General features: G+C 39.0%; 1 protein-coding gene across 2 annotated transcripts in view; it reads left to right on the top strand.

Annotated features, from left to right (window-relative positions):
- DSCAM (DS cell adhesion molecule) overlaps nucleotides 1-24,599 on the top strand; it is a 401,860-nt gene that overhangs the window by 337,888 nt on the left and 39,373 nt on the right. For both annotated transcript variants that reach the window (XM_086739932.1, XM_086739937.1), the window contains 6 exons: nucleotides 6,121-6,238; nucleotides 6,956-7,119; nucleotides 10,406-10,504; nucleotides 11,073-11,261; nucleotides 13,633-13,923; nucleotides 19,234-19,410. In XM_086739932.1, coding sequence (XP_086596058.1) covers nucleotides 6,121-6,238; nucleotides 6,956-7,119; nucleotides 10,406-10,504; nucleotides 11,073-11,261; nucleotides 13,633-13,923; nucleotides 19,234-19,410 — 1,038 coding nt within the window. The remainder of the gene's footprint in view (nucleotides 1-6,120; nucleotides 6,239-6,955; nucleotides 7,120-10,405; nucleotides 10,505-11,072; nucleotides 11,262-13,632; nucleotides 13,924-19,233; nucleotides 19,411-24,599) is intronic.

Below are 24,599 nucleotides of genomic sequence, written 5' to 3'. Positions count from 1 at the left end.
TCATTGCTTACTGAGAGTGGGATTTGTCAGGAGTAACCTCAGTTGTCTCTCATAAGTTAGGTGACAACTCTCAGCTAATTGCCCAAGCTTTTTCTGTAGTCAGCAGAGAATGGCATGCTCCTCTAGGGGGTAATTCATCCCACCTACCTTAGAAGGAAATAAATTGCTTTGTGGAGCAATTTTTATCTTCTTTTGTTGGGTACAGAGGGTTTGCAAATGATTCCCCTCCCCTTCTGAATGCGTCTCTCTTTTTTCTTGCCATACAAGATAACTTCTTTACCATTCTCCTCCTTACTAATATCTCTTGTGTACTGCACAAGTACTATCTTCTGTATAAAACGGTCTGATTAACATATCTAAACTCTGAACAATTGTTCTCAACTTGCATTAGTTTTGAAGTTTGCTGCTTCTATTTCAGATAGCAGAAGGGATAATGTGCCTCAAATCCTACATAAATCCTACATATTTTTTTCCCAGCTGTATTAGTTGTTCTATTAAAAGATATTGCTTGGGCCCATAAATTCTGCCTTACCTGTGCTGTGAGATGTGATGCTTTCAAATCTATACCACCTTAGCTTGGAAATAGAGACCTAATGTTTTAGACAGCAAGGTGAGAGAGTCCCATCAGCATTCAACCTCTACACGAGGTCTTCAGATGGATGTTTTTTTTCCCCATTCAAATTGATAACATCACAGAATGTGCCAATATGAGCAGTATATTGCACAGGTCCCTAGAGCTGCAAAGGTAGACGTGTTTAATTGACTTTACAGCTTTATAAGCCTGTAAATCCTTCAGTCATTATGCTGTTATGCCAAATAAACTGTCTAGGGCTTTATGATGACAGATATTTTCTAAATAAAAGCTTTGCAGAACTTTAGCCAAATGCCACCAACATGAAAACACTTTCTGCATGGAAGAGCATATACCATCACCACAGGGAAGCTTGCTATTCCTACCTTCCCAGGCAGTAGATAACCAATTTGATGATGGTACTTTCAGAGCTATTGTCATGGATGGCAATGATGGTGTTTGGAGGGTATTATTTCGATACATAACAGCTTCCTAATACATTGAAGTTGCAAACAGCGTTCCTCACGCTTGTGATGGGAAGTTGCATATCTTTTCTTTGTCCATTCTCTAGTTTAAAGTTTTTCTCATGTGAGATGGGTATTTTTCACCATTACTGTGAAAAAAACATAGTTACTACTGTATTACTACTGTTGATCACAGTGCGAGATTTAACAGTGTAAATGTGTGGGGGGTCTAGCAAGGTAAAGAGGCCTAAATTAGAACAAGAAGGGAAATGCTTGCTCCCCATACCATTGCTTAGTTTTTTTTCTTGCAACTAAGAAGAATCACCTTTACTTTCTGCACCTTTCTAGCATTTTTTGTACGGTCTTTCAGAACTTTTCTCTTAGTAGCTACACAGTATTAGAGGAGTGACTTGGAGGATGGCTGAAAGGCTGAAGGAAATGAAAGGCTGAAGGTAATGAAAGGCTGAAGGTCTGAAGGATCTGAAAAGTCTGGAGCTTTTCCATTGTTGAATTTCTAGAAGGATAACTGCATACTGCATTTTGAATGCTCGTGAGACCAAAGTTGAGATCTTAAAACATGTATAAGGAGTGTAAAGGATATCTGTAAAGGAAAACCATTAAAAACACCTTAGGGAAACATGGCAAAGGTTTTAATGTTGTCCTCATTTTAGGCCAGCTGTTACCTGTGGGTAGTGAATGTGTGATGTTGAAAAGGAAACACAAATAAAACATACACACTCATGCTTGAATAAGAGCAAAACCAATTAGATCACATTAAGGTGCAGTACTAATGGACTGAGGATGTAGGCAAACCCAAAACTGTGTGGGAACCCCTGCACATAATACATGAGAAGTTCTCTTTCTCCATCTCCTATGCGCTTAAAAAAGTAGGAAGCGTTCAGACAAGACGAACACAGAACAATGCAGAGTTTGCAAGTACCAAGATGCATAACCTCTAGTTATAAGGAAATGTAGTATGCAATTGCTCTCAGTTTGCCAAAGATAGAGAAGTTACAAACTGACCCCCATGTACTGAGCAAGCTTACCAGAAACGGTAATTAATTCTGCTCCTCCAAAGCTTATTTAGTATGATCCATGATGCCAAATAAGCGAACTTAAAAATACCTTTTATGAAAAGACAAGTGGACTTTAACGAAAAATAATTAATTACTTCAATATAGACAAGTCAGTGTGAACAAGATAATATTTGAAGCACAGTAGAGTGAATCTAGTCAATGTCGGAGCTAGTAGTGATACTTTAATATAAAGTCTGCATTAGATGATGCTCAGGGCAAGCCTCTCTTAGATGCACTTTGGGCTGGAAAAGTGATCAATAATTCATTTGTGGTGGTTGTGACAGACACTAGGAATACTGATAGGTAGCAATTTTATGAACTTTGGATGTAACCAGGTTAAAAATTATTGTATCATGGACCAGGTTTCTGGTATGAATGCATCACTGGGCCTTTTAGAGAGCTGGGAGAAAGTGGTGATAAGGGCAGTGAACACACACGTGAAGAAGGATGGACAGAGTTACTAGCCTTGAAGACCTTTCTATCCCCAGTATGTCTGAAACAAGTAACAGATCATAGGGTTAGAAGCAGTTATAACCTGATTTTGCCATAATTCCTCAGTGCAAGAACATCCTATGGGCTGTTATTGTGAAGTTGTTTTTCTTCTGTTTCTTTCTCCACTTATTTCACGGTAACTGTCCAAGTAATTATACCATCATGACAGCTAATGAAAGTTAACTTTGAATTGAGTTATGCCAACTTAAATATAACCCCTTAAGAACACCTTTGAGAACAATGAGAATGTCTAGATAGGCGTTTGATGTGAAATGGATAGTCCAATTTAAATTAAAGCTTATTTCAAGTTCTTTCTTTAGTGTCTCTGTTTCTCAGAACAGATTGTTATTCTCTGTAATTAACTGACAAAAATAACAAAAAAAACCCCTGACAAACAGAAAAGAATAACAACAATGAAAGTTCAGTCTCCACACAAGGAGGCCATCCCTCTCTGCCCCCCCCCACCACCCTCAAATGACATTTCATTGCTGACTTGAAATGTGTGGTTTAAGCCTGTGAAATATGTCTAAAAGACAGAAAACTTTGCATGCACCTTGTTCCTCTTATTTCCTGACCATGACTGGTGGAGAATGGCATTTGCCAGCGACATGACGATAACAGATCTAGCCCCATGGCAATTTGATCCCCGTCGGAAGAACTCTCTGACTTTAATATTGAGTTTCTCCTGTTCTTGTAGATTACTTGAGCATTAATGTTGAACAGATTTTCCTCCCAGTCTATGTTGTTTTGTGTGTTTATTGTTTTTAAACAACATATGGGGCTCACATGATAGTACACACACCCCATTGGTCTGGTTTTTACTAGTTCGTCATAATGGAATACACAGGATATTCTTCTGTGGGAAAGTAAATGAAAGACGATCCTGACCCAGAGTATTCACTGATGGCTCCTGTATTTGGATTAAGCTGAGCTGTGGTAAACTGTCATAGCTCAGTTTCCCTGTACAGTTTGCCTTTCAAATTCTATTGTGTCCTCTAGAGAAAAAAAAAAAAAAAAAAAAAGTGTGTTACAGCCTCTTGCAAAGAATTTCTGTCTATTTCATATTCTATGACAGTAAGTGTAGGTAGTAGGATTTATAATTTAAACAAACAAATATGCAGAAAACTGCGTTAGCATAAGAGAGTGCACTGTTCTGTGAAGGCACCTCTTTATCTTCAATTAATGACTGGGAAATTTGCAAAAAATAGAAACAGACACAGTGCTAATCAGGCACCATGCCATCTAAGGTAAGGCTGGTGGGCAGTCGATAAGCATTTCGGTAGCTCAGTAACAAAGAGGTAAGCGCTGCAGCTGAGTTGCCTACAGGCTGTGTAAAGCTCCCTAGGTCCAGAAGGGAGAGGTCTGAGAGTCAAGGTATTTTAACCTCATGAATGCCTACTAGCTTTTCAAACATACTGCTTTCAGATTAATTTCCCTGAGCATTTATTTTTTTAATTTAGTTTTCTTTTGTTTGTGTACGTGTTAGCAGTCTCAGAACATTACTAGAAGTAAAGCTATAAAGAATATTGGAATTAAGAATTTTAATGCTATTTTAACATCTCTTTTCATAGCACTCAGTACATGAAAGGAATAAGATAATGCATAGAAAGCTGTTGGTACTTTCACAAAAATAGTGCAGTATGCTTTTGTAATGTGCATTTCTGAGTTACGGTCTGAGATCTTACCTCTGGCTTATGCTTCTGTGAAGTTTGTGTTAATTCTGCGCATCACCATAAAATGGGACACCCAGGATATTGAAAACCAGTAGCTAAAACATAAATGTTGTGCTCTGGAGGTCTAGTATCCAACCTATGTCTTAAGGAAGAATGCGTTGTTGAGATAGCTATTAAAAATAAATGGGTATCACAAAAAAATCGGTAACAGTAGTGCTGTGTAGTAGTATTCCTGCATTACACATGCTTTGTCCTAAAGTAATTGGTAGCAGTTGGAAATGGCTGCATATTTTGAGAAACACTGGAGAGGTGGGAAAACCAGGGATAAAAGGATTAATAGCTCATTTTAAATGAGTTTTCAGGCTTCATGTTACAGAGGGAATTTTGCATGGAACAGGAATTTGAGTTTCTAGCCACCATTGCTGAGAATGCATTGCATCTACAAGGAGCAGTCCAGATGCTTACAGATGTGTTTTGTAGATAGTCACAGCTGACAGCCTCTGCTGCTGCTTTTTTAAAGATGGCATGAGTACCAGTAGGCATTTCCTGCAACAAAAACCTGGCACCACTGAAGACAAATGAGCCTTCTAACACTGACTTCAGTGGAATCAGCATTTGACATCATGTCTCTGCATATTTTTCTGTCTCAGTTAGCTTGGTTAATTAGGCTATGGCTTATGGCAGTATAGGCCTGTGTAAATCTTTTCTAGAAGATATGGCCTTAGGAGTGCCACAGTAGAAAACAAGGCTGTGTCATTAGACTTACCCTAAATCTTTAAAACTTCTTATGTTTTCAGTTAAAATTTTGAGCATAACACTTGAAGAGAACGTAGGCAGCACAGTCCAAACTGATCATATAATCTATTAAATCTTTTTAATTAATATCTCAAGTCCCACTGCAGCCAACTCAAGCAATTTCCCTTAACTCTTCGAAGCCTGTTCTTGTATGCATGAGTTTTTAAAATATATATTCTTTTTAGAGGATAAAAACCCACTGAGATGAAATGTTCCAGTTATATTTGATGCTGGTTCTCATTTTCATGTTTTTCTAATTGGTACAAAATGGATTATTAAGCATAAGTTCTCATCAGTGTGCATAACTGAAGTAGATCAGGATTAAAAATACCATATTTCTGCATTCAGTATGTGCCTTTGAAATGTAAGTTTAGAGGCAAACAAGAAGTCTACTTCTATGAAAGGTCATTCTTGAGTAATAACATACAATGAAACTTAACACAACCGTAGTGTTCCTGTGTATTAACACTGAAACTGCAGCAGTGTTATTTTTGTGGATATATTTAGGTGATATGAGAACTGACACAAATGAAACTGACTTAAGAATTTGTTCGTATTTGTGGACTTCAGATAGTCTCTTTGCAATGTACTCCCCTGTTCATACATGAAAGTTGATTTTGCTTAATACCGTAGCTGTGGTAAGAGTGATGTATCAATAATTTAGCTTTTGTAAGATATCTGTCTAATGTGGACACTTCCTTCTGGAAGTTTGAAGAGAAACATCCTTTGGACATAATTTTCATCCACAACTTCTACTATGAAATATATAAAAATCAGTAAAGATAATTTTGCTCTTTTTTTCCATAGGGGCTCTTCCAGTCCTCTGCCTCATCTCTCTTCAAGTTATTTGTCTTCCAGATACTAAAACCATAATACCCATGCTTGAATAAATAGCTGATATTATGAGTCAAAATAAATTAGTTTCCGAAAAGCGCAGCTTGAAACAGATTGTCTTGGTTTTCCACGTTTAACTCTGGATGTCTGTTTCCCTTCCAAGGACTGTATGGATGAACACCTGATTTTGGTCTTTCTTGCTCTGTCTTGCTCAGCTCCTGCCAGGATTTTGACATTCAGCGGCACAGTGACAACTCCCTGGATGAAGGACATTGTCCTGCCCTGTAAAGCTGTTGGAGACCCAGCTCCGACAGTCAAATGGATGAAGGATAGGTAACCAGCAACTAAATGTATAGCTAAAATAAAGCCCAATTACTTAAAATCCTGAGGGTTGCATATGTGGGTGATCCCGAATGACTGTGTAGGAAGAAGAAGGACCATTTGCAGGGGCTGCACACAGCCACAGTAGATGAGGACTTCAGAAATTCCTTCAAGTAATTGGCTGTGGTGATTAGAAGGTATCAAAAGGAGTTGGGCACACGGAACAGTTTTAGTCTCAGAAAGCAAAATGTCTGATGCGTTGGATCATGCTGTGGAGTGCAGTGTACATGCCTTGCACAGAGCATGTTTTGCATTATTCTGTTTTGATCTTTGGTTTCATAGTTTGACAGAGGAAATGCACATGGAGAATAATCTTCATTCAAACACTGTGTAAGCAGTGGTGCTGCAGTGCTATGGAGGCATCTTATGCATTGGTACAAGTAGCTATCATTTTATAATGATGGACTTTGTAGCCAGGAGCTGCCTTTTACTTTTATTTTGGCACTTTTATGAAATAGCAAATAGTTAAGGAAGGAGTGAGTTCCCATTTTCACTCAAATTGGAGCCAGGATATGTGTGTTCTTTAAGCATATGGCAGGTGTTTCCCAACAGAAAATGTTCATTTGCTGTCTTTATTAAAGAGGACATAGCCCCTTTTTCTTTTTTTCCATTCTGAGTAATTTTGATTGTAACTTCTTTAATGTATGCACTTTGTTTCCTGTGAGGTAGTAACGGGACACCCAGTCTAGTGATGATTGATGGGCGAAGAAGCATCTTTAGCAATGGCAGCTTTGTGATCCGTACGGTGAAAGCAGAAGATTCTGGATATTACAGCTGTGTGGCCAGTAACAACTGGGGATCAGATGAAATAATTTTGAATTTGCAGGTACAAGGTAAGACTATTGGATCTGTCTCATAATTGCTATCACAGCTATTAACTGCTATGTGCTGATAATGCACAGGTATGTCTGTTTGCAGGTATATGTAATAAAATATTAGTATTAATGGGTATTAATACAAGTTTAATTCTTCCAAATGAATAAATAAAGTATTATGCAGGTGATTCCGACTCAGCCATCAGCATTTTATGATATAGTAAATGGTTTCCTTTTGATGGGATGTTTCACATACTTGCAGCTAACTCTGTACATAAGCTTTGAAGGGTTGACAACTGAGTGTGTGCACTCAGTTATTCTCTAGTCTTTCGCACAGAAAATATCAACTTATGCCTTCTCCTCACAAATATTACATGTATCATTTAAGCATTACCAAATTCAGAAGGAGCTGAAGGCTGCTTCTTTAGCTTCTGAAAACCTATCAACAGCAATTTGCCTCTGTGCTGAGACCTTGGACAGAAACTTCATTATGCAAGAGCCGAATTTTACTGATGGTGAATACAAGGAAACATTTTAAATGAAGTAGAAGTACAACTTCAACTAGCACGTATTACCAGCTACTTTTTATATGCAGGTTGAAATGTATATAATATATCCATTATGGTGTTGAAATGGGTAAAAAAATGACAGTATAGGAATACACATTAGCAGTGTTTTACAGAGCATGTGTTTTCATGTACCAGGAATTCACTACGCAGGAGATTTTCTTGCTCACTTACACCAAAGCAGATCCTAAGAGTGCTTCAGCTGGCTTCAATTGGCTGCAAAACATTGTACCAGAGGGAAGCAGAAGGAAGCAAATAACTGAGTTGGGAAAATGGGCCATACTGCTGCCAGTCACTCTCTTGTCCCTCGATATGCAACCTAAATTTCTAGTGCAAACATAAGAGAACACAGAAAGAAGTTGTTTCAACTGCAGTGCAATTCTCTCTGTATAAACCAGTCCACTTAGCCTTGAACGAAATGCCGTAGTATGTGTTGACTTACCTACAGTCCAACAGAACCTAAAGATGCTCTTCTGCAATGTTTGAAGTATAACCACAACAGGAAGCTGGGAGAGAAAACACTACCAAATGGAAACCTTGTATTGATATTTCACTAAGTACTTTCGTAGTTTTATATCCTTCCCGTTATTGAACGGCAGTAACTAAAAGCAAATCAATATTACTTCCCTGAGGGACAGAGAAAGTCTGGGACCACCATCTTTTGTAGGTAGGGTGGAACTGTGATGAAAGGTTTTACAATAAATCTTTCATGGTGTAGGGTGTGCAGTCTCTCTCCATGGATTCAGACAAGTCAGAATAATGGAACAAACCCAACTCACGTAGGGAATGTTCCTTTAGAATAGGATTTTTTTTGTTGTTTTCTTCAGCACTGTTTAGCCCTCTGAGGGCAGTAAAATCAACTTCTCTTTGAACTAGTCTGTAGCTGTAAACCAGCAGCCTCCACTTCACACCAACACTCATTATTTTGTGATGTGATGACTTGAAGGTCAACTGCCGTGAGGAGCTTTCCCTGGAGCTTCACTCTGCAGGTAGAGTTACCCCTTAAACACAGGAAGAGCAGGCAATGTACTCTGGCAGCAGACTGCTGTACATGACAGAGCATTTGTGACCTCTGGCCTGCCTTGCTTGTGGGCTGGTGTGTCTGTTGAGCGGTAACTACGGCTGGGGAAATGGCAGCTCCTGCCAGCAGCGGTCACTGACACCACCACACACTTCCCACTTGTGCAGTGGCAGTGACTAGAGGAGGTGTGACTGTCCTGGTATCTCTCCTCTGTGGCTTTCCATCCCAGCTCTACCACTGCTTCTTGGATCCTTTCTCATGATGGACACTGTCCATGACTCAGTCCTTGTCCTTCAGGCAGCGAAACTCACTTTGTCTACATTTCTGAGGAGCTTGGAAACCTCCAGTAACACTTGTTCGGAAAACAAGACGAGCCAGACATAGTGCTGCTGTGCAAAGGATTTGAAACAGGAACTTCCCTTTCCCCCCTTTCAGTTTCTGAACCTAGAATTGCAGATGTAAAGCAGTTGAGAGAAATGTTAGTGAATATTTACCTTTCAGAGCTCTAGTTGGAGTTTCACCTGCTATTCAGCTCTGTTTTAGCAAACGCTATCTTCCATGGTCTTACTGGTTTTGTGCCCTGGTTCTAATTCCCCCACTTGTACAAAAGAACTAGGTACGTGATTCAGGCGGAATTAAAGATGAGATCTCCAGACTATAACTAGGATATGATCATATTGGCTCAGCAGACATCTTTTATACAATAGACTCATGATAGATTTGTCAAGGTGAAGAGAAAGCTGACTACTTTGTTACTTTTTGCCCCCGAGCATTGAGCTCTGGAAATCCAAACATTATACATTGGTGCAATTTGGGAGCCCTTAGGCTGAGCCTAAACTCTCCCAGTTCCTGGTCCCAGTTCCCTGTTCCAATTCGCAATCTCAGTTCTCCTTGGCCTGGGCAACTTATTGGGATATAGCATGGCTCCTTCTTTGCCCTTTCATACTCAGTTTTCTGCCAAAGGAAACTGGACAATGGGCAAAGGATGGGAGATGAGACCTCTGTCTTGTCCGTATGCTCTGTCAGGAGCTGATCCTACATCCCACAGTTGAGACGTAGCCATAATGTTTATGGGGAGCAGCAGAACTGAAGTGTTTCCAGGGGTATTTTTGGCCTTTGCTGATAGAGTTCTGTCTTCTTTATACGAGTAGCCTCAGTGAATAAACAATGTGATCTGGAAGAGGCATGAATCTGCCTGTAATCACAGACCTACCTATAATACCTCATTAGCACTCACAGGTACACTTGCAGAAACTCTTCTTATGCACTGTGGTTTTTATGGTTTGGTGGGGTTTTTTTTACTTTTTCTGTAATAACCTGAAAACAAATGTATGAGTAGGGCATTGCTTGAAAGCGTACATCTGTTTCCCACCACTAAAAATTCAGCTTCTCCCTAAAACAGATATGAAAAATAATGAAAAATAATTATTGGATAGCTCATATGTCATTTAGATACGACAGGACAGATACTCAAAATTCAGAGGAAAGCAAGGGTTAAGAACTGAATGACAAAATTGTGCAGAAATTTAAATATAAAAGATGAGAGCTTGTCTGCTCTTGTCTTAACCAAGGATGTCAGCTAAACAGACACTTTGACAGAAATCATTTGCATTTTTTGCAACTCAAAACAGTTATTTGATAAATGACTGTTAGAAGGGATTAAGATCACGTCTAATCATTTGAATCTATTTTCTGGTTTTAACTATTTCCCATATAGTTCCACCAGACCAGCCAAGACTCACTGTATCCAAAACTACATCTTCCTCTATCACTCTTTCCTGGATACCTGGAGACAACGGTGGCAGTTCTATCCGAGGTAATACAATTCAGATTAATTACAGCTTCTTAGCAAATTATCATATGTTGATAGGATTAGTATATAATTATGAATGGCTACAAAAAAAAAAAAAGAAAAACAAAGCAGTCTATATTGCTGTCAGCACTTAATGTGCACTAACAGCTTTCAGTAAATTGCAGTTTCTCTTTGTGGTGGTTTAATCACAGATTTAATCACTTTCTTCCAGTCACTAACCCTCAGCTATTATGACAGTTACTCTCTCTGATTTTCCAGACATGTAATTTCTAACCATTCATTTTGGAGGGTCCAGGTTCATCATCTGGTCTTTGTTGCTGATTGAAGGCTATTTAGAATTGTCTATTCCTTTCTTTTCCCTTTGAAGCATTCATAAAAACAGTATTTATGCTGTTGTAAGGGCAGGCAAAATGTGTTGCCTGGTATTTTTTAGTCAGGGGAGAGGTGTGTATGTCTTCCTGTGCACCGGATTTTTCTAGTTCTATTTTGTCTTTAAAATGACTTGTCACATTACCCGCAGAAGCTGTGGTTTGCGTCTGGGTTATCGTTGCCATCTGTGCTTTCTCTGCAGGTTATATTTTGCAGTACTCAGAAGATAACAGTGAGCAGTGGGGCAGTTTTCCCATTAGCCCTAGTGAGAGGTCCTACCGTTTAGAAACACTGAAATGTGGCACTTGGTACAAGTTTACTCTAACTGCTCAGAATGGAGTGGGGCCAGGACGCATCAGCGAGATCATTGAGGCCAAAACACTTGGAAAAGGTACGTTGATTTCCATCTCCTTTGCTCACCTAAAGGTACTCTACTTTGCTGTAGATCTTAGTTTGATGAGAAGACAGGCTTGGATATTTTAATGTTATTGGCTTTGGAAACATTTCCAATGGTGTCCATGTTGCAAGAGAAGAGGTTGTCAGTGTGGAACTTGAAGCACGTACTGGCTGATATTCTTTCCTTATTTCTCTAATAATTTTTTTCCGAAGACCGGTTGGTAGATATTTGGGAAGGGGATGTCTCCAGTATCACAGGCTGTCCAACTACTATTCTAACTGCTGCTATTGCCATAAGGAAATTGTTTCCTCTCCTGTTGTAAAAATTCAGGGTTTTATTTGTCTGGATGTTGAAGGAAGATGGGGAGTATATTTATGTGTAGAGGAAATGGAGCCAAAGTCTCATATCTGCTCAAAGCTGGTATTGAAGGAGCCTTTCAAGTAGCACCCTTTGAAAAGGATAAGTGTCAAAAATAAAACAAAAGTTTGCATAAAGCTCTGCAAGACGAAACAGCCAAAATTTGTGGAATTCTTACCTAACTCAGTAATGGGTCCCATGGTTCCGGCTGCTGAGGGTAGTTCCACATTGCAAGTATGTGTCAGGATTATGAGCAAATTCTGCAACAGACCCTCTGAAAGAGGCACTTTGGAAAGTCTTACCACTAAGTCAACAGAGTGAATTAGCTTTGCTTTAGAGCTTTGCTCTAAAGATCACCTCATCTTGCATTTCTTCACTGGTTGTAAGAAACACTCTGATTTGGGAGCTGTTTCATAATAAAGTTTACTGTGACAGGTAGATCTGCCCTTCTTTATGCTATTCATCACACCTGTGGTGTTGCAGATCTCCCAAGCGTCATAGCAAAGAGGACATTTCATTTGACACTCAGTGGCATAGGGAAGACCTGGTATGCAGAAGATGTGATTGGTATGACTTGCTGAAGTACAGGGGAGGCTGCAGACCAGCTCTGTACATGCTGAGATTATCGATAGTCAGGGAGAGTCAGTCAGCTGACCTTAAAGAAAGGGACATTTAGAGAAGTGGAAGTTGAGTGTTCTAGTTTTCTTTGCATGAAAAGTAAGGTATACACATGCTTCAGATAACATCCAAATGGTTCATGAGAAAGCAGATCTCTCAACCTTTTGAGTTTCTCTGGAACTTGATACACATGCCTGGAAACTACTGATGCTACATTTGCAAACTGAACCAGGTACTGCGAGATTTAGAATACTGAGATAATTCTCTTTCATGTGAGAGCTCCAGAAGCATCTCTGTCCAAAGCTATTAACAGAGCCAGTTGAAATAGTTCATAACACACAGCAGGAATAACGAGTTTCTTTTAGATTCCTGTAGAATTTAGAAAAGATAATACATTTTGGTACATCTTGTCAAGGCACAAGAATGGCAAAGACTTTCATTGGATAAGCTAACCTTTATTATGTAGAATAAAAAAGCACATTTTCGATAATTTCATCACATTGGATGTAACTTCCAATAGTAAAAATATTTTGTTTCTGCTAAACAAATATAAGTAATACTTTCAAGTGCTCTACAGTAAAATGTAATATAAATATCATTTGTTGATGACCTGTCTTGTCTACCTGCTGTCATTGTTTCAGTTCCAAGGTGCCATTTTTACTGTCATTACTTCTGTATTATATAGAACTGTCAAAAAAACTTCGATGTATATATCAACAGAAACCAACATTTAATCTCAAAGCAGAACAAGTAAATAGAAATGTAATCCCCTTTCTAAATGGAAACATCTTAACTCATAAATACAATTTTCAAAGTGTATAGTATTTTCAAATATATCATGTGCTATATCAACATATTAATATTTTTAAAAATTTGGAGTTTACTTGCAAGCTTTTCAAAATTGTTGTTTTCTGCAAATGAAAGCCCCCATTCTCTCAAACAAAATTGTGTTCATGTTCACTTCAAAAGAAGACTAAAGCACCAGAGGACAATCTTCACGTGTGTTTGTCTTCTATGGTATTTTTACATGATGTTCTGAACCCTTTCTTTTTTATATAGCACTGAGCAGGGAGAGGCATTTACTGATATGAGGTACCTGCAGTAGATTTACAGATTGACTCATGCCAGACCATGCAAACTGGCAAGTAAGGTCTGTGTGGAGATGTATGGATATTTTTTTCACATATCGATTTGAAAATCTAGGCTTGTGAGTCTGGCACAAAGTGTGAAAAAAAAAATTAAGAGGTGGGGAAAAAAGTTCAATATATAGACATTGATTTTAAGTTGAAGTTAGAATTATCCTAGAAATTGTTCTCTTAATTTTATATTTTTGAGGGCCGTATATCTGGAATGCTTAAGCATTTAACTTGAAATATATCACTGGTTCTAGAGCCCCAGTTTTCAAAGGAACAAGAGCTCTTTGCTAGTATCAACACCACAAGAGTGAGGCTGAACCTGATAGGCTGGAATGACGGCGGCTGCCCCATCACCTCCTTCACCTTGGAGTACCGGCCATTTGGGACAACGGTCTGGACAACCGCTCAGCGGACATCTCTGTCAAAATCCTACATACTGTACGACCTCCAGGAGGCAACCTGGTATGAACTGCAAATGAGAGTATGCAACAGCGCTGGCTGTGCAGAGAAACAAGCCAAGTTTGCAACACTCAATTATGATGGCAGTAAGTATATCTTTTTATTTACATATCTGAGATACTGTTTTTACTCTGATTTCTTATGTGATTTTTTTACTTGTCTGTTTTTCTTCCCCCCCCCCCCCCAAAACCTTTTTGAATCTGCTGGCCATGCTAACAGAGGGATAACAATCTCAAAGATATAAAACGCTTACTGATTCTATGACAATAAGCTGCCAGGCGGAAAAGAGGAATTGTTTATTTGTCCTCACTGAGGAAAAGCTCCAGCATCAAAGTCAATCAACCATGAGATACGTAACCACAGGACACTAGGTGTCATTAGTTCAGAGTGGTCACAGAAGCACTTGGTAGTATTTCATGCATCTCTTCCATGGAATTTTTGTCTTCCATACAATTGGTTCCTGCAGCCATTCAAAGCGGTGACTGGCCTCATTGCTATTCCGTGCAATGTCCTCTGACACAGCTCAAAGCCCATTATGTGACACTACAGAGCAGCTAACTAGCTTGTCTTCCGGGAAAGCCTCTGGACAACATTCTCTAAGGTCAAAGCAATGACAATGCTATTATCCCTATTTACAAACAGGAGAGGGTGAAACTAATGGCCGTGACAGATGGCTCTGTCATGCCCAGCAGCAGGGCACAGGGGGTGAAGGAATTGTTGCATCCTGCCTCTCTGCCAGGTTACTGCCCACCCTGCAAAAGCCAAAACGAGAGGGCAAGAGCAAACATGGCCATTTGTTATTCACTGCAGCTCATATCCAGGCATGTTTGTTGAAAGTGAAGGTGGCACATGTGTGCTTCTGCTGGCTCGATAGCGGGAAATGCCTGTGTTTCTGGCAAAAAGGCAGTACAGATGGCTCCAGATGGCAGTCTCTTGAATTGCTCCAGTGTGAATTGCCAGAGCTTTTCTGTAGACATCCAGTGTAAAATGTTGTTGTGTTGCCAGAGAGATTGTGCTGTATTGTGCAACAGCTTGTCAACATCCGTACTATTAAATTAACAACAGGGACTAGTGAGCAAGTTCACACAAGAACTGATATTTGTTCAGCAACAGCACCAAATTGCTGATTGTTCGTAACTCTGTGTTGGTAACATATCTCCCTGCCACAGTTTTGTCCCACACAAACCAGCTCTCTCAAGACAATACTTGTGTATGGCTCAAGGAAGGGCAAGCAACACTCTTCCTAGTCAGAAGAGTGAGATATGAATCAGGCAGGGTTTAAACCTCAGCACCTTACATGTCCTCTAATGCTATCCTAGTCTTTGCGCTAGGTACTCATCAGTTCTTGCAGATAATTAATGACACATGCCCTCACGGCTCACCCTTTTGCACACAGCACATCCCCTCATGATTTTTTTTCTGAGAAAATATCATTTTGTAAGCTGCCACACAGTCTTCATGTTTTTCCAGATAGTTTGAAAAATTAAGAGAAAGATTTTTGTTCAGCACTTCAGAGGCCCACAGGAAACCAAGATCCCAGTAGTTATTATACAAATGCTGCCAGGTCTTGCTAGGTAGACTTAGGACCTGTTTCACTCAGCAGTCTAGATGTCAATAATAACTGTTTCAAGTATTACGAGTTAATTTCTCGCCACTTTACTTAGCCCATTTTCTTTTCTTTCCATTATTTTTCTACAGATAGCGTCCAACTTTCAGTGATCTTTCTTTATATCCCCAGTTATTGTAACATATATATGGCTGGGGCAAACAGTCTTAAGCCATATCTTAAAATGAGATTACGTGAAAATGGAGATCCAGAGCCTTAAACTCCCACTGATGGCAGTGAAATCAAATCTATGCTTACTGTGAAGTAATTTGAAATGTCATCAGACTGCTTTCTGGTTAGATGATGATACTTACCTTGGTTTCACATACTGTGACCTGCATGCCATTTGATTTTGTGTGTTACTGTATGGCATCTTTAAAAGTGAGAAAATGAAAGAGTAAAACTACTTGTAGCATTAAATTTCCTGGGCTGCTGCTTCTGGTCAGCCAGAAAATTTCTCATTTATGGCATTGATGGTTTTGTTTGACAAGCATGGTTTACTAGGACTCTATTGTGCCTTAGAGAGGCAACACTGACTGCCGGGTTGAGAGAGAAAAACATAGCTGGAAAAGCAAATTTCAGTTTTCATGTTTTCTGAATTCGTTACATTTGATGCAGAACTAAAATGATAAGTTGATTATTGTTATTGTCATTAATGAAAATGAAAATAGTCTATTCCCACATAAGGAATTTCATAGAATAACTATTTCTGTACTTATAAAGCAAAACTTGTCCCTGCAGGATCCCAGCTCCCCATTCATTTGTTCCTTGGTAAGCTGCATAGGCTTAAGGCACTTCAGAGCTGAAAAATTCAGAGCAAAATGTTGATTAGAAATCAACATTTTCTAACAGTACTTCATGCAGAAATTTTTGCTTTCATAGAAAGTGAATTTTTCATTTACAGAAAGCATGCCAGTGGAAACTTTTTGGGCAGCTCTGCTTTTGAGTGCTAACCCTACCTCTACCATTGATTCATCTTATGATGGGAGATCAGTGCCTTCCAGCTTCTAGGGGTCACAGTCACCCTTAGAATAAAACAGACACAAGGACAGTACTTTGAAGATTACATGTATGAAAGTTCTAGGATACCAAATGCTAAGAACAAGCTTAGGAGCTTTAGCAGTCTTTAGATAAAGCCTTTGTAAACTTTGTAAAAATCCTTGAGTTACGTGATCTTTCAGTGATTTTGTTTGGACTGCAGTAGCTGATAGTTATGGTGATAGAGCTCCTGAGAAATATCGTGGCTAAGTATCCTTTACCTTAAATCTGTTCATGGTGAATTAGGTCAAAAGGTTAATGACAGATCTATGTGCGACTTTTTGCTTTCTGTTCATAGATATTTCAGCTAACCATTTTCAGCTTACAGATTTTATGACCTTCCTGCCCCTGTTTTTAGAACATTTGCACTCAGTACTTAAGAAGATATTTTTAGCAAAGCGCAGCTGTAGTGTGTAGTGCTGCAAAGGAGCTTCCTGACTCAGAGATCAGCTACTCAGTAGTCCTAGCATTAAATCAGATCAGCTTGATAGCTGCTCTAAACTATGCTAATTGATTCTAGCCCACCAGGGGACTTTCACCCATGAAGAACAGTTAGGACACAGGAAAACATTTGGTAGTCCTAAAGCCACCAGGTGGAATAGGAGATGCTGGAAGGGCTGCAACATAGGGGAAAATGGGCTCAGAGACATTCAAATCACAATTTCTGTGAAGCACCAGTAAAGCAAACTAACAAAGGGCGATGGCGAATTGTCCTGGAAAATTCAAAACCCTCCCAGTTTGTCTAGGACTTTGTTCTGAGAAAAGTGTTAACTATTCCACTCCTAGCCAATAACTAGAATGACAACAAATGTTGAAATGGTGTTTTCTCAATGGATACTGGGTTCAGTTTTTGGTAATTTCTAATAGAATTGCTGAATATCCTCAAATGCATAATGCGAAGGATATATAAACTTGCAGTATGTTTGTGATTTTTTTTTTAATTAAACTTGCACTGCCTGTATATAATGTTACGGGGTTTACACTTTACTTGCAAGAGTGGTGCAAAATGATAATCACTTACCTAAACACTTAAGGTTTAACTAAAATTTAGTCCACTCTTAATTTGATTTCCATCACAGGACTAAGGAGAGCGAGACACAATTTTAGGTAATATTGAACCAAACAGTCCTTAGGCAATGGTCTGTGTGGCTTTAATTCAGAGCAAAATTTGATCCTTTCGTACTCAGGAGTGTTTAGGAGGATTTAGACAGTTATTAGTATTACCTCAGGAGCCTGAAGTTCTTTCGTTTCTTTATCTAATCATTTTCTTTGCCTTTAAAGTAATGCAAAAACTGTATCTCAGTTAAGAAAAGGTGAAAAAAATCCTGCTGTGTGTTTATTCCAAGAAATGGAAAATTAGAAAAAGAAGGAAAATTATGGGGAAGAACTGCAATGGAACAGTAGAAAAATATTCAAAATGCATTTGCAAGAAAATGAATTTTCCGAAGTACCTGATATAGGTTTGGATGATTGCTTTTCTTTTTATCTCCATCTCTTTAGGGAACTACTCTTCTTATTATATGCAACTCAAATAGCTCTTCTGAAAAAACCTGCCTTAGAATTCTGCATTTTCACTGTGGTTGTGACACTCAGGTTGTACTGCATCACATCACTTTTTTTTTTTTTCTGGTACTGTATAGTACCTAACGAGGTATAACTATATCACACAAAATGCAGCAATTAAAATGTAAAGAGGGATGTACCTGTTTTTCTATCTTACCTTCCTATCCTTTTAGCAAGTAAGTAGCTACTTTTATGTTTCAGTAGCTGGTTAAAATTGAATAGCTTCCATCGAAAGTCATCACAGTTCACAATACTTGCGTGTTTCTACCCGTTTCAAGCAAATCTGCATTTTATAGCCTCATTTGTGGTTGCATTCAGCAGTTTAATAGTAATCAGGAAATGAGTGAGAAGCCTTCCATGACTAAACAGCCTTCCAAAGAATGTGCTGCATTCTTCTTGCGTCCTCTAGAAGGAAAGAAAAAAAGAATTGAATAGTTCAAATATTATATATCACCAGGAAGCCAGGTATATTCAAAATGCAAATATGTCCCAAAATGAAAAAGTGAGCTGCCTGCCGATGCCAGTAGATTGTAGATCCATTTCCCTCATTTCACTCTCAAAATTTGATTGTTTCTCTCCAGTCTTACTCTCCTGTTTTACTGATGAGTGTAATGTCAGACACTCTTTAGCAAATCAGCATCACGTTGGCTATCTGAATTTCAGATCAATATCGCTGCTGCACCCCTAGGAAATGTGATATAAGAATGTCTCTGTGCAAGGGATTCATCTGATGTATGTAGCACAAAATGAACTTTGTCAAATACATTCCTTATAAAGAAAAACCCAGCAGAGAGTATGAATATGCTGCAGCAGTGTTGTTTTCCCATAGCAAGGAGTACTGTCGATAGGCAGTAATTCTGAGATTTCTCACAGCTTTGTGGTGACTTAGTATGACTTAAAATTAATCATAGTGTTTGACTGTGTAACGGGCATGGTTTTCTTTCATCAACGAATGCACCTCTTCTCGATTTCTGGTAATCTGTGAGTCTCTGCGGTCAGTAGCTTGTTACCAGTGTGACTGGTTAGTTCTGCATGGCCATTACACATGCAAACATAGCATCCACCCTGAACATGACAAATCTTTTTTAATATTCTGCATGCAGCTGAAGCATATAACATGCCATATTCCCTGAGAATTCAGTCTTTTGTCTTAATTAATAGGCATCTAATATCATGATGCTGTTTACAGGTACAATCCCTCCACTCATTAAGTCAGTTGTGCAAAGTGAGGAAGGGCTGGCAACCAACGAAGGGCTAAAGATGCTGGTGACCATTTCCTGTATCTTGGTTGGGGTCTTGCTGCTTTTTGTGATGCTGCTGATTGTGCGGAGGAGGAGGAGAGAGCAGAGACTGAAGAGGCTGCGAGGTAAGATGAGAGCTGTGATGCTTATTTCTACATGTGCATACTCCCTGAACAGGAAAGTACAAGTGGGGCTGCACGTGACCAAACTGTTCAATCCTCAGTTGGTTCAATCCTCGTATTTTCCTGTAATGTATAACAGACGTAAAGCAACAAAGCATATGTGTTTTCTCTGAAATTCCTTCTCTTTCATTTGGTAGTAAATTTCTAAAAATCACTCTTATATCCATTTTTATTATTTTGCATAGGAGGAAGAAAAATAATTCTCATGTGTTGATGTTTGTTTGTTTTTCTTTTTTGTTGCTGTTTGTTTCCCTTGTAAATTGTCTCGGTAACCTAAAATCTTTTTTTTTTCAAGAGTAAAATCAGATGTTGTGAAAATGGGGGGATTTCAGTTTCCAGTTTTCCAGCAGATGCAAAACGTGGTTCCTGAATTATAAAATGAAAGTAGCCACATGTTAGTAGACTACAAAACACAACCAGATATTCTCAGACTTGTTACCAGATCTTTTTGCCTATGATGTGTTATAAGATAACTATTACAACAATACTTCACTGTTCACTGACCTTTCATTGTTGCTGATCTGTACTTTTCTCTAATCCTTATTCAAATTCAGATGTTTGCTATGTGAATAAGTTTTAGATCCATTAATTCATTCAACTTTATCAGTCTTCTGGTAAATACCCTTGGCTGAGCCACAGCCAGGTTTTTGACCTTTGCAGTCTGCCACTTCTGCAGTTGGCCCTGTAGATTTCACACTAGCACACAACAGCAAACCTTATACTGAAGGTATTTGGGAAAAACCCTTTCAAATCACACACTGAATAAATAGTAAAGTCATTTATCATCTGCAGAAATAAGTCTAATCATTTCCACGAGCCACCAAATTGTTTAGTTATTTGTATTTTAACCAAAACATGATTATGATATATACATTAAAACCAGGGCAAACCCAGTGTATTCCGTCTCACTTTAGCATCTACTCATCTCTCTTTTTGGTCTCATTTTGTCTTTTGTAACAATATTTCGGAAGGTTTTGCAAAAAAAAAAAAAAAGCCAGACAGAGATGCAGGGCTCTTAGGCATGGGCAAATCTGTAGATCAAAGAGGAGAACTAGCCTTATGGTTCAAACACAGATCTGGAAATCAGGGCATCTGGATGCTTTAGCTTATGTAATTTTCTCATCCAAAATCTTTTAAGTCATTTACCTCTCTGCAGTTTTCTTTTCATCAAAAAAGTGGTGGGTTAAGGGTGAAGAAAGTGTTATCTTCTCAGAAATACTGTGGAATACAATCCAGTAACAAGCAGGATATTCTGATCTCCTTGGCTCCAGGAAATGATGGCTGTGCACATCTAGTTTTTCATGGTTAATTTACAAGCATTCATAGATTCTTGAGTTACAATCCCTTAAGGAAGGCTGCTGATCACTGGCCAGTATGGCTTTTGCGTAACATAAGACTTTTCTGAATTATTTCCTCTCAGAATATAGTGATTTAGAAAAATATCTGATCTTCACTTAAACACAGGCAATGACAAAGAACTCATCAGTATTCCTGATAAAAGTCATCAGTATTTGACTACCATTTCTATAAAAGTTGCATCTCACTTCTTATTTGAATTTGTCAAACTACAATTCAACATCCCAGCCATCTGGTCCTCTTATACTTCTGTCTGCCATACGGGGACTGAAGTTCTTTTTTTATCATATTTTCGGTCTCTGAGGATATTCCTTTTACACAGTCATAACCAAATAATTTCTTAATATTTTCATAGAATCATAGAATAGTTTGGGTTGGAAGGGACCTTTAAAAGTCATCTAGTCCAATCCTCCTGCAAGGAGCAGGGACATCTCCAACTTGATCTAAAGTTGTTCAGAGTCCCGTCCAACCTAGCCTTGAACATCTCCAGGGATGGGGCATATACCACATCTCTGGACATTTTAAAACCATTACCCCTGGCCTGTCACAACAGGCCATGCTAAAGAGTTTCTCCTCGTCTTTCTTATAAGCCTCCTTTAGGTACTGGAAGACCACTATAAGATCTCCCTGGAGCCTTCTCTTCTCCAGGCTGAACAGCCCCAACTCTCTCAGCCTGTCCTCATAGGAGAGGTGCTCCAGCCCTCTGATCATCTTCATGGCCCTCCTCTGGACTCACTCCAACAGGTCCATGTCTTTCCTGTGCTGAGAGCTCCAGAGCTGGATGCAGTTTTCTGGGTGGGGTCTCACCAGAGCAGAGTAGAGGGGCAGAATCACCTCCCTTGACCTACTGACCATGCTCCTTTTGATGCAGCCCAGGATGCCGTTGATTTTCTGGGCTGCAAGGGCTCATTGCCTGCTCATGTTGAGTTTCTTGTCCACCAGCACTCCCAGGTCCTTCTCCTCAGGGCTGTTCTCAATCCATTCTCTGCCCAACCTGTATTTGTGCTTGGCATTGCCCCGACCCAGGGGCAGGACATTGCACATGACCTTGTTAAACTTCATGAAATTTGTACAGACTCACCTCTCCAGCCTGTCAAGGTCCCTCTGAATGGCATCCCTTCCCTCCAGCATGTCAACTGCACCACACAGCTTGATGTCATCAGCAAACTAAATGAAACTGATTAATCTTCTTTAATTTTTCTCTGTAGTTTTCTCATAATGTATTAATTTCAAGGCTTTTTATCTGGTCCCTTTGCATTGTTTAGGTAGCTTTCCTCAACTGTGTATGCTAGAAATTAACAGTATTCCAGCAGCAGACATATCAGCCTCAGATAGAGAGATAACATACTTTCTTCTTTCCCTTTATGGTCTTCTGTCTATATGTGCAAGAATCATCATTTTGGGTGCAGCATTATTTTGAGAGTTTGCATTTAACAAATTATGTCTTGAGATCATCTGACAATTCTCTAACTACAGTGCAACAGGATAACAGTCTCCATTGTATAGCTACAGCTTGTGTTCTTGATATATGACCTTATACTAATACAGACACATTGCTAACTTATGGCCAGCCTACCTGATTATCCAGTTTGTTATGCCTTACCGACCTGGCATTTTCATTATATTTTAGCTGCCTGATTCTTGTATTCAAACTTTTATCAGATATTATTTCATTCACTCCAGACCACTGATAAAAGTACCAACACTGTGAAGCCCCATGATGCATGATGAAAATAAATACTGAACAAAGATTCTCTGCTGAAAATTGCATTTTGAATATGTTGAAAGCCATGTAAAATGGCTGCTGTGTTTATTTTTTTGCATCATGCTACTTTGTTATTAAAATATTTTGAGGTAACAAAACTTTGCTCTAGAGAAATATGAATACAATGTTTTAATGTTGTTTAGTCGTATCTCAGTGAGAGTTTTTTCAATGTCATCAATTCTCAGTGAAGTTTAATCTCATTTTTTTTAAATCAACTTTTTTTTTTACATGGCTGATTGACCACAAGTCTATATTGATTGACCTCAATTATTCCATCTCCTCTAATTCATTTAATAGAGTTTCATTCAATTTTTTTTCATCATTTTGCTCATTGCCAAGGACTTCAGTAATTCATATTGATTCTGTTTATTCTTTTTGAAGACCTGGTTCTTTCTGAAGACCTGGTAACTTTCTGGAGGTTACTTCATGTTCTAAAAGTCTTACTGACAATCAGTATTGCTGTTCCAGAGAACTCCTTAGTAAGTTCTCTAAAAAAATCCTGTGTGGAAGTTTTTCAGATCTCCTAAATAAAAAAAAAATAATGTTTTGCTCCAGTAGTTGTGTTCATCCAAGTTAGTTCTGGAATTGAAATCCTGTAATTATGACTAGATATGTATCACCTGGTGGGATTTCTTTGAGGCACAGGACTCATTTTTCCTAAATCGTGATTCCACCATCGATTTTCCTCTTGTCTACATCAGAATTAATAGTTTCCACAGTGGGACCTTCTAAAAGAATTTATACAAGTTACAGATGTAATTCTTGCTTCTGTGGCTCCAGGAGATGTGTTTACTTTGAACTTGCTTGAAGAAGAGTGGGAATTGCAGATTTATTTGCGGTACATTCTACATGCAGACATTTGTCTTCAAAAAGACAATGGCTTTATGGTTGCAGTTTCTGTGGGGCAAATGTAGCATAAGAACAGCAGTCTCTCCATTCTTAATCCTTTTACTCCTTATTTTAGCATGTAGAGGCAGGTAAACCTTTGTCTTCCTCCTGTGGCATGCGCATTGTGATTTATTTCTCCAGGAGTACTCTGTTTAGAAAGAAAGTGTAGTTTTCAGAAAAGCCCTGATTTTTACACAGTTTAGTAGTTCCACGGGTCGGGTCACAAGAAGGTCAATTGACTGCTGGAGTTCATGCAGCCATTTGGTAGGTCAGCATATATCATAACAGAGAAAACTGATGACTTATCACTCTTTCTCCTTCCTATTGACCTAGCTCCATGACTACTGTAATAGTTTTCCCTTTGTTTTCAAATCCAACTTACCTTAGTCCAAGCAGAAAGTATCAGCGCGGCATGATGGCATGATCGTTCAGAAGTGGCAGCACGCAGTTTAAAACTATATCACAGCCCCTGATTTCCCAGGGGGCAAGCCAAAAGTGTTAAGAGTTTTAAAGGCAGCTGCCCCAGCAAATGGAAGTGAGGGCTGTCGCTGGGTTGGTGTCTATTGGTGCAGACATGCGTCAAATCCATGGTGAGAAGTTGTTTGTCTTTTTCGCTAAGGCATGGGATAGTGCTTGGCTGGGGCAGGAGATTGCCCCCTCCACTCTGTCATGCATGGCCTCCTTGAGCCTTGTTTTCCCAACCTGAAAGCTGGGAGGTAGGACACTGGCAGAGTTACTGACTCATTTTATGAAGTATTCTCAATTTACTGATCAAAAGTATAATATAGGAAATACACATTACAATCTGTAGTCTATACTTATTCATTTGTGAAACTAACATTTCTCCTGTAGCTGATGTTTTGGACACACAGTTAGCATATTCAGTTGCCTTTAGGCTTCTTGATTTTACTTTGACAGGTACATACGATGCCTTATCTTCCTGGGGCGTTTGTTTTGGTCCAGTTCTACACTAACCTGTGTGCCCAATACAGCCATCATTAACTACAGGAATGCTGCTGACCATTGTAACAATCTGCTTGAATAATTAGTACATTTAAACCCTGCTGCTGGAGTTACTGTTTCTTCTGCAGTACCTCCTCATTCAGCTTTTGACATGTTACAT

This window comes from Chlamydotis macqueenii, chromosome 1 (genome assembly GCF_036417535.1).
Source record: "Chlamydotis macqueenii isolate bChlMac1 chromosome 1, bChlMac1.mat, whole genome shotgun sequence".
In the NCBI taxonomy this organism is placed as follows: Eukaryota; Metazoa; Chordata; class Aves; order Otidiformes; family Otididae; genus Chlamydotis; species Chlamydotis macqueenii.
The sequence above is the reverse complement of the archived record's forward strand: the minus strand, read 5'-3'. Positions and strand labels throughout refer to the sequence as shown.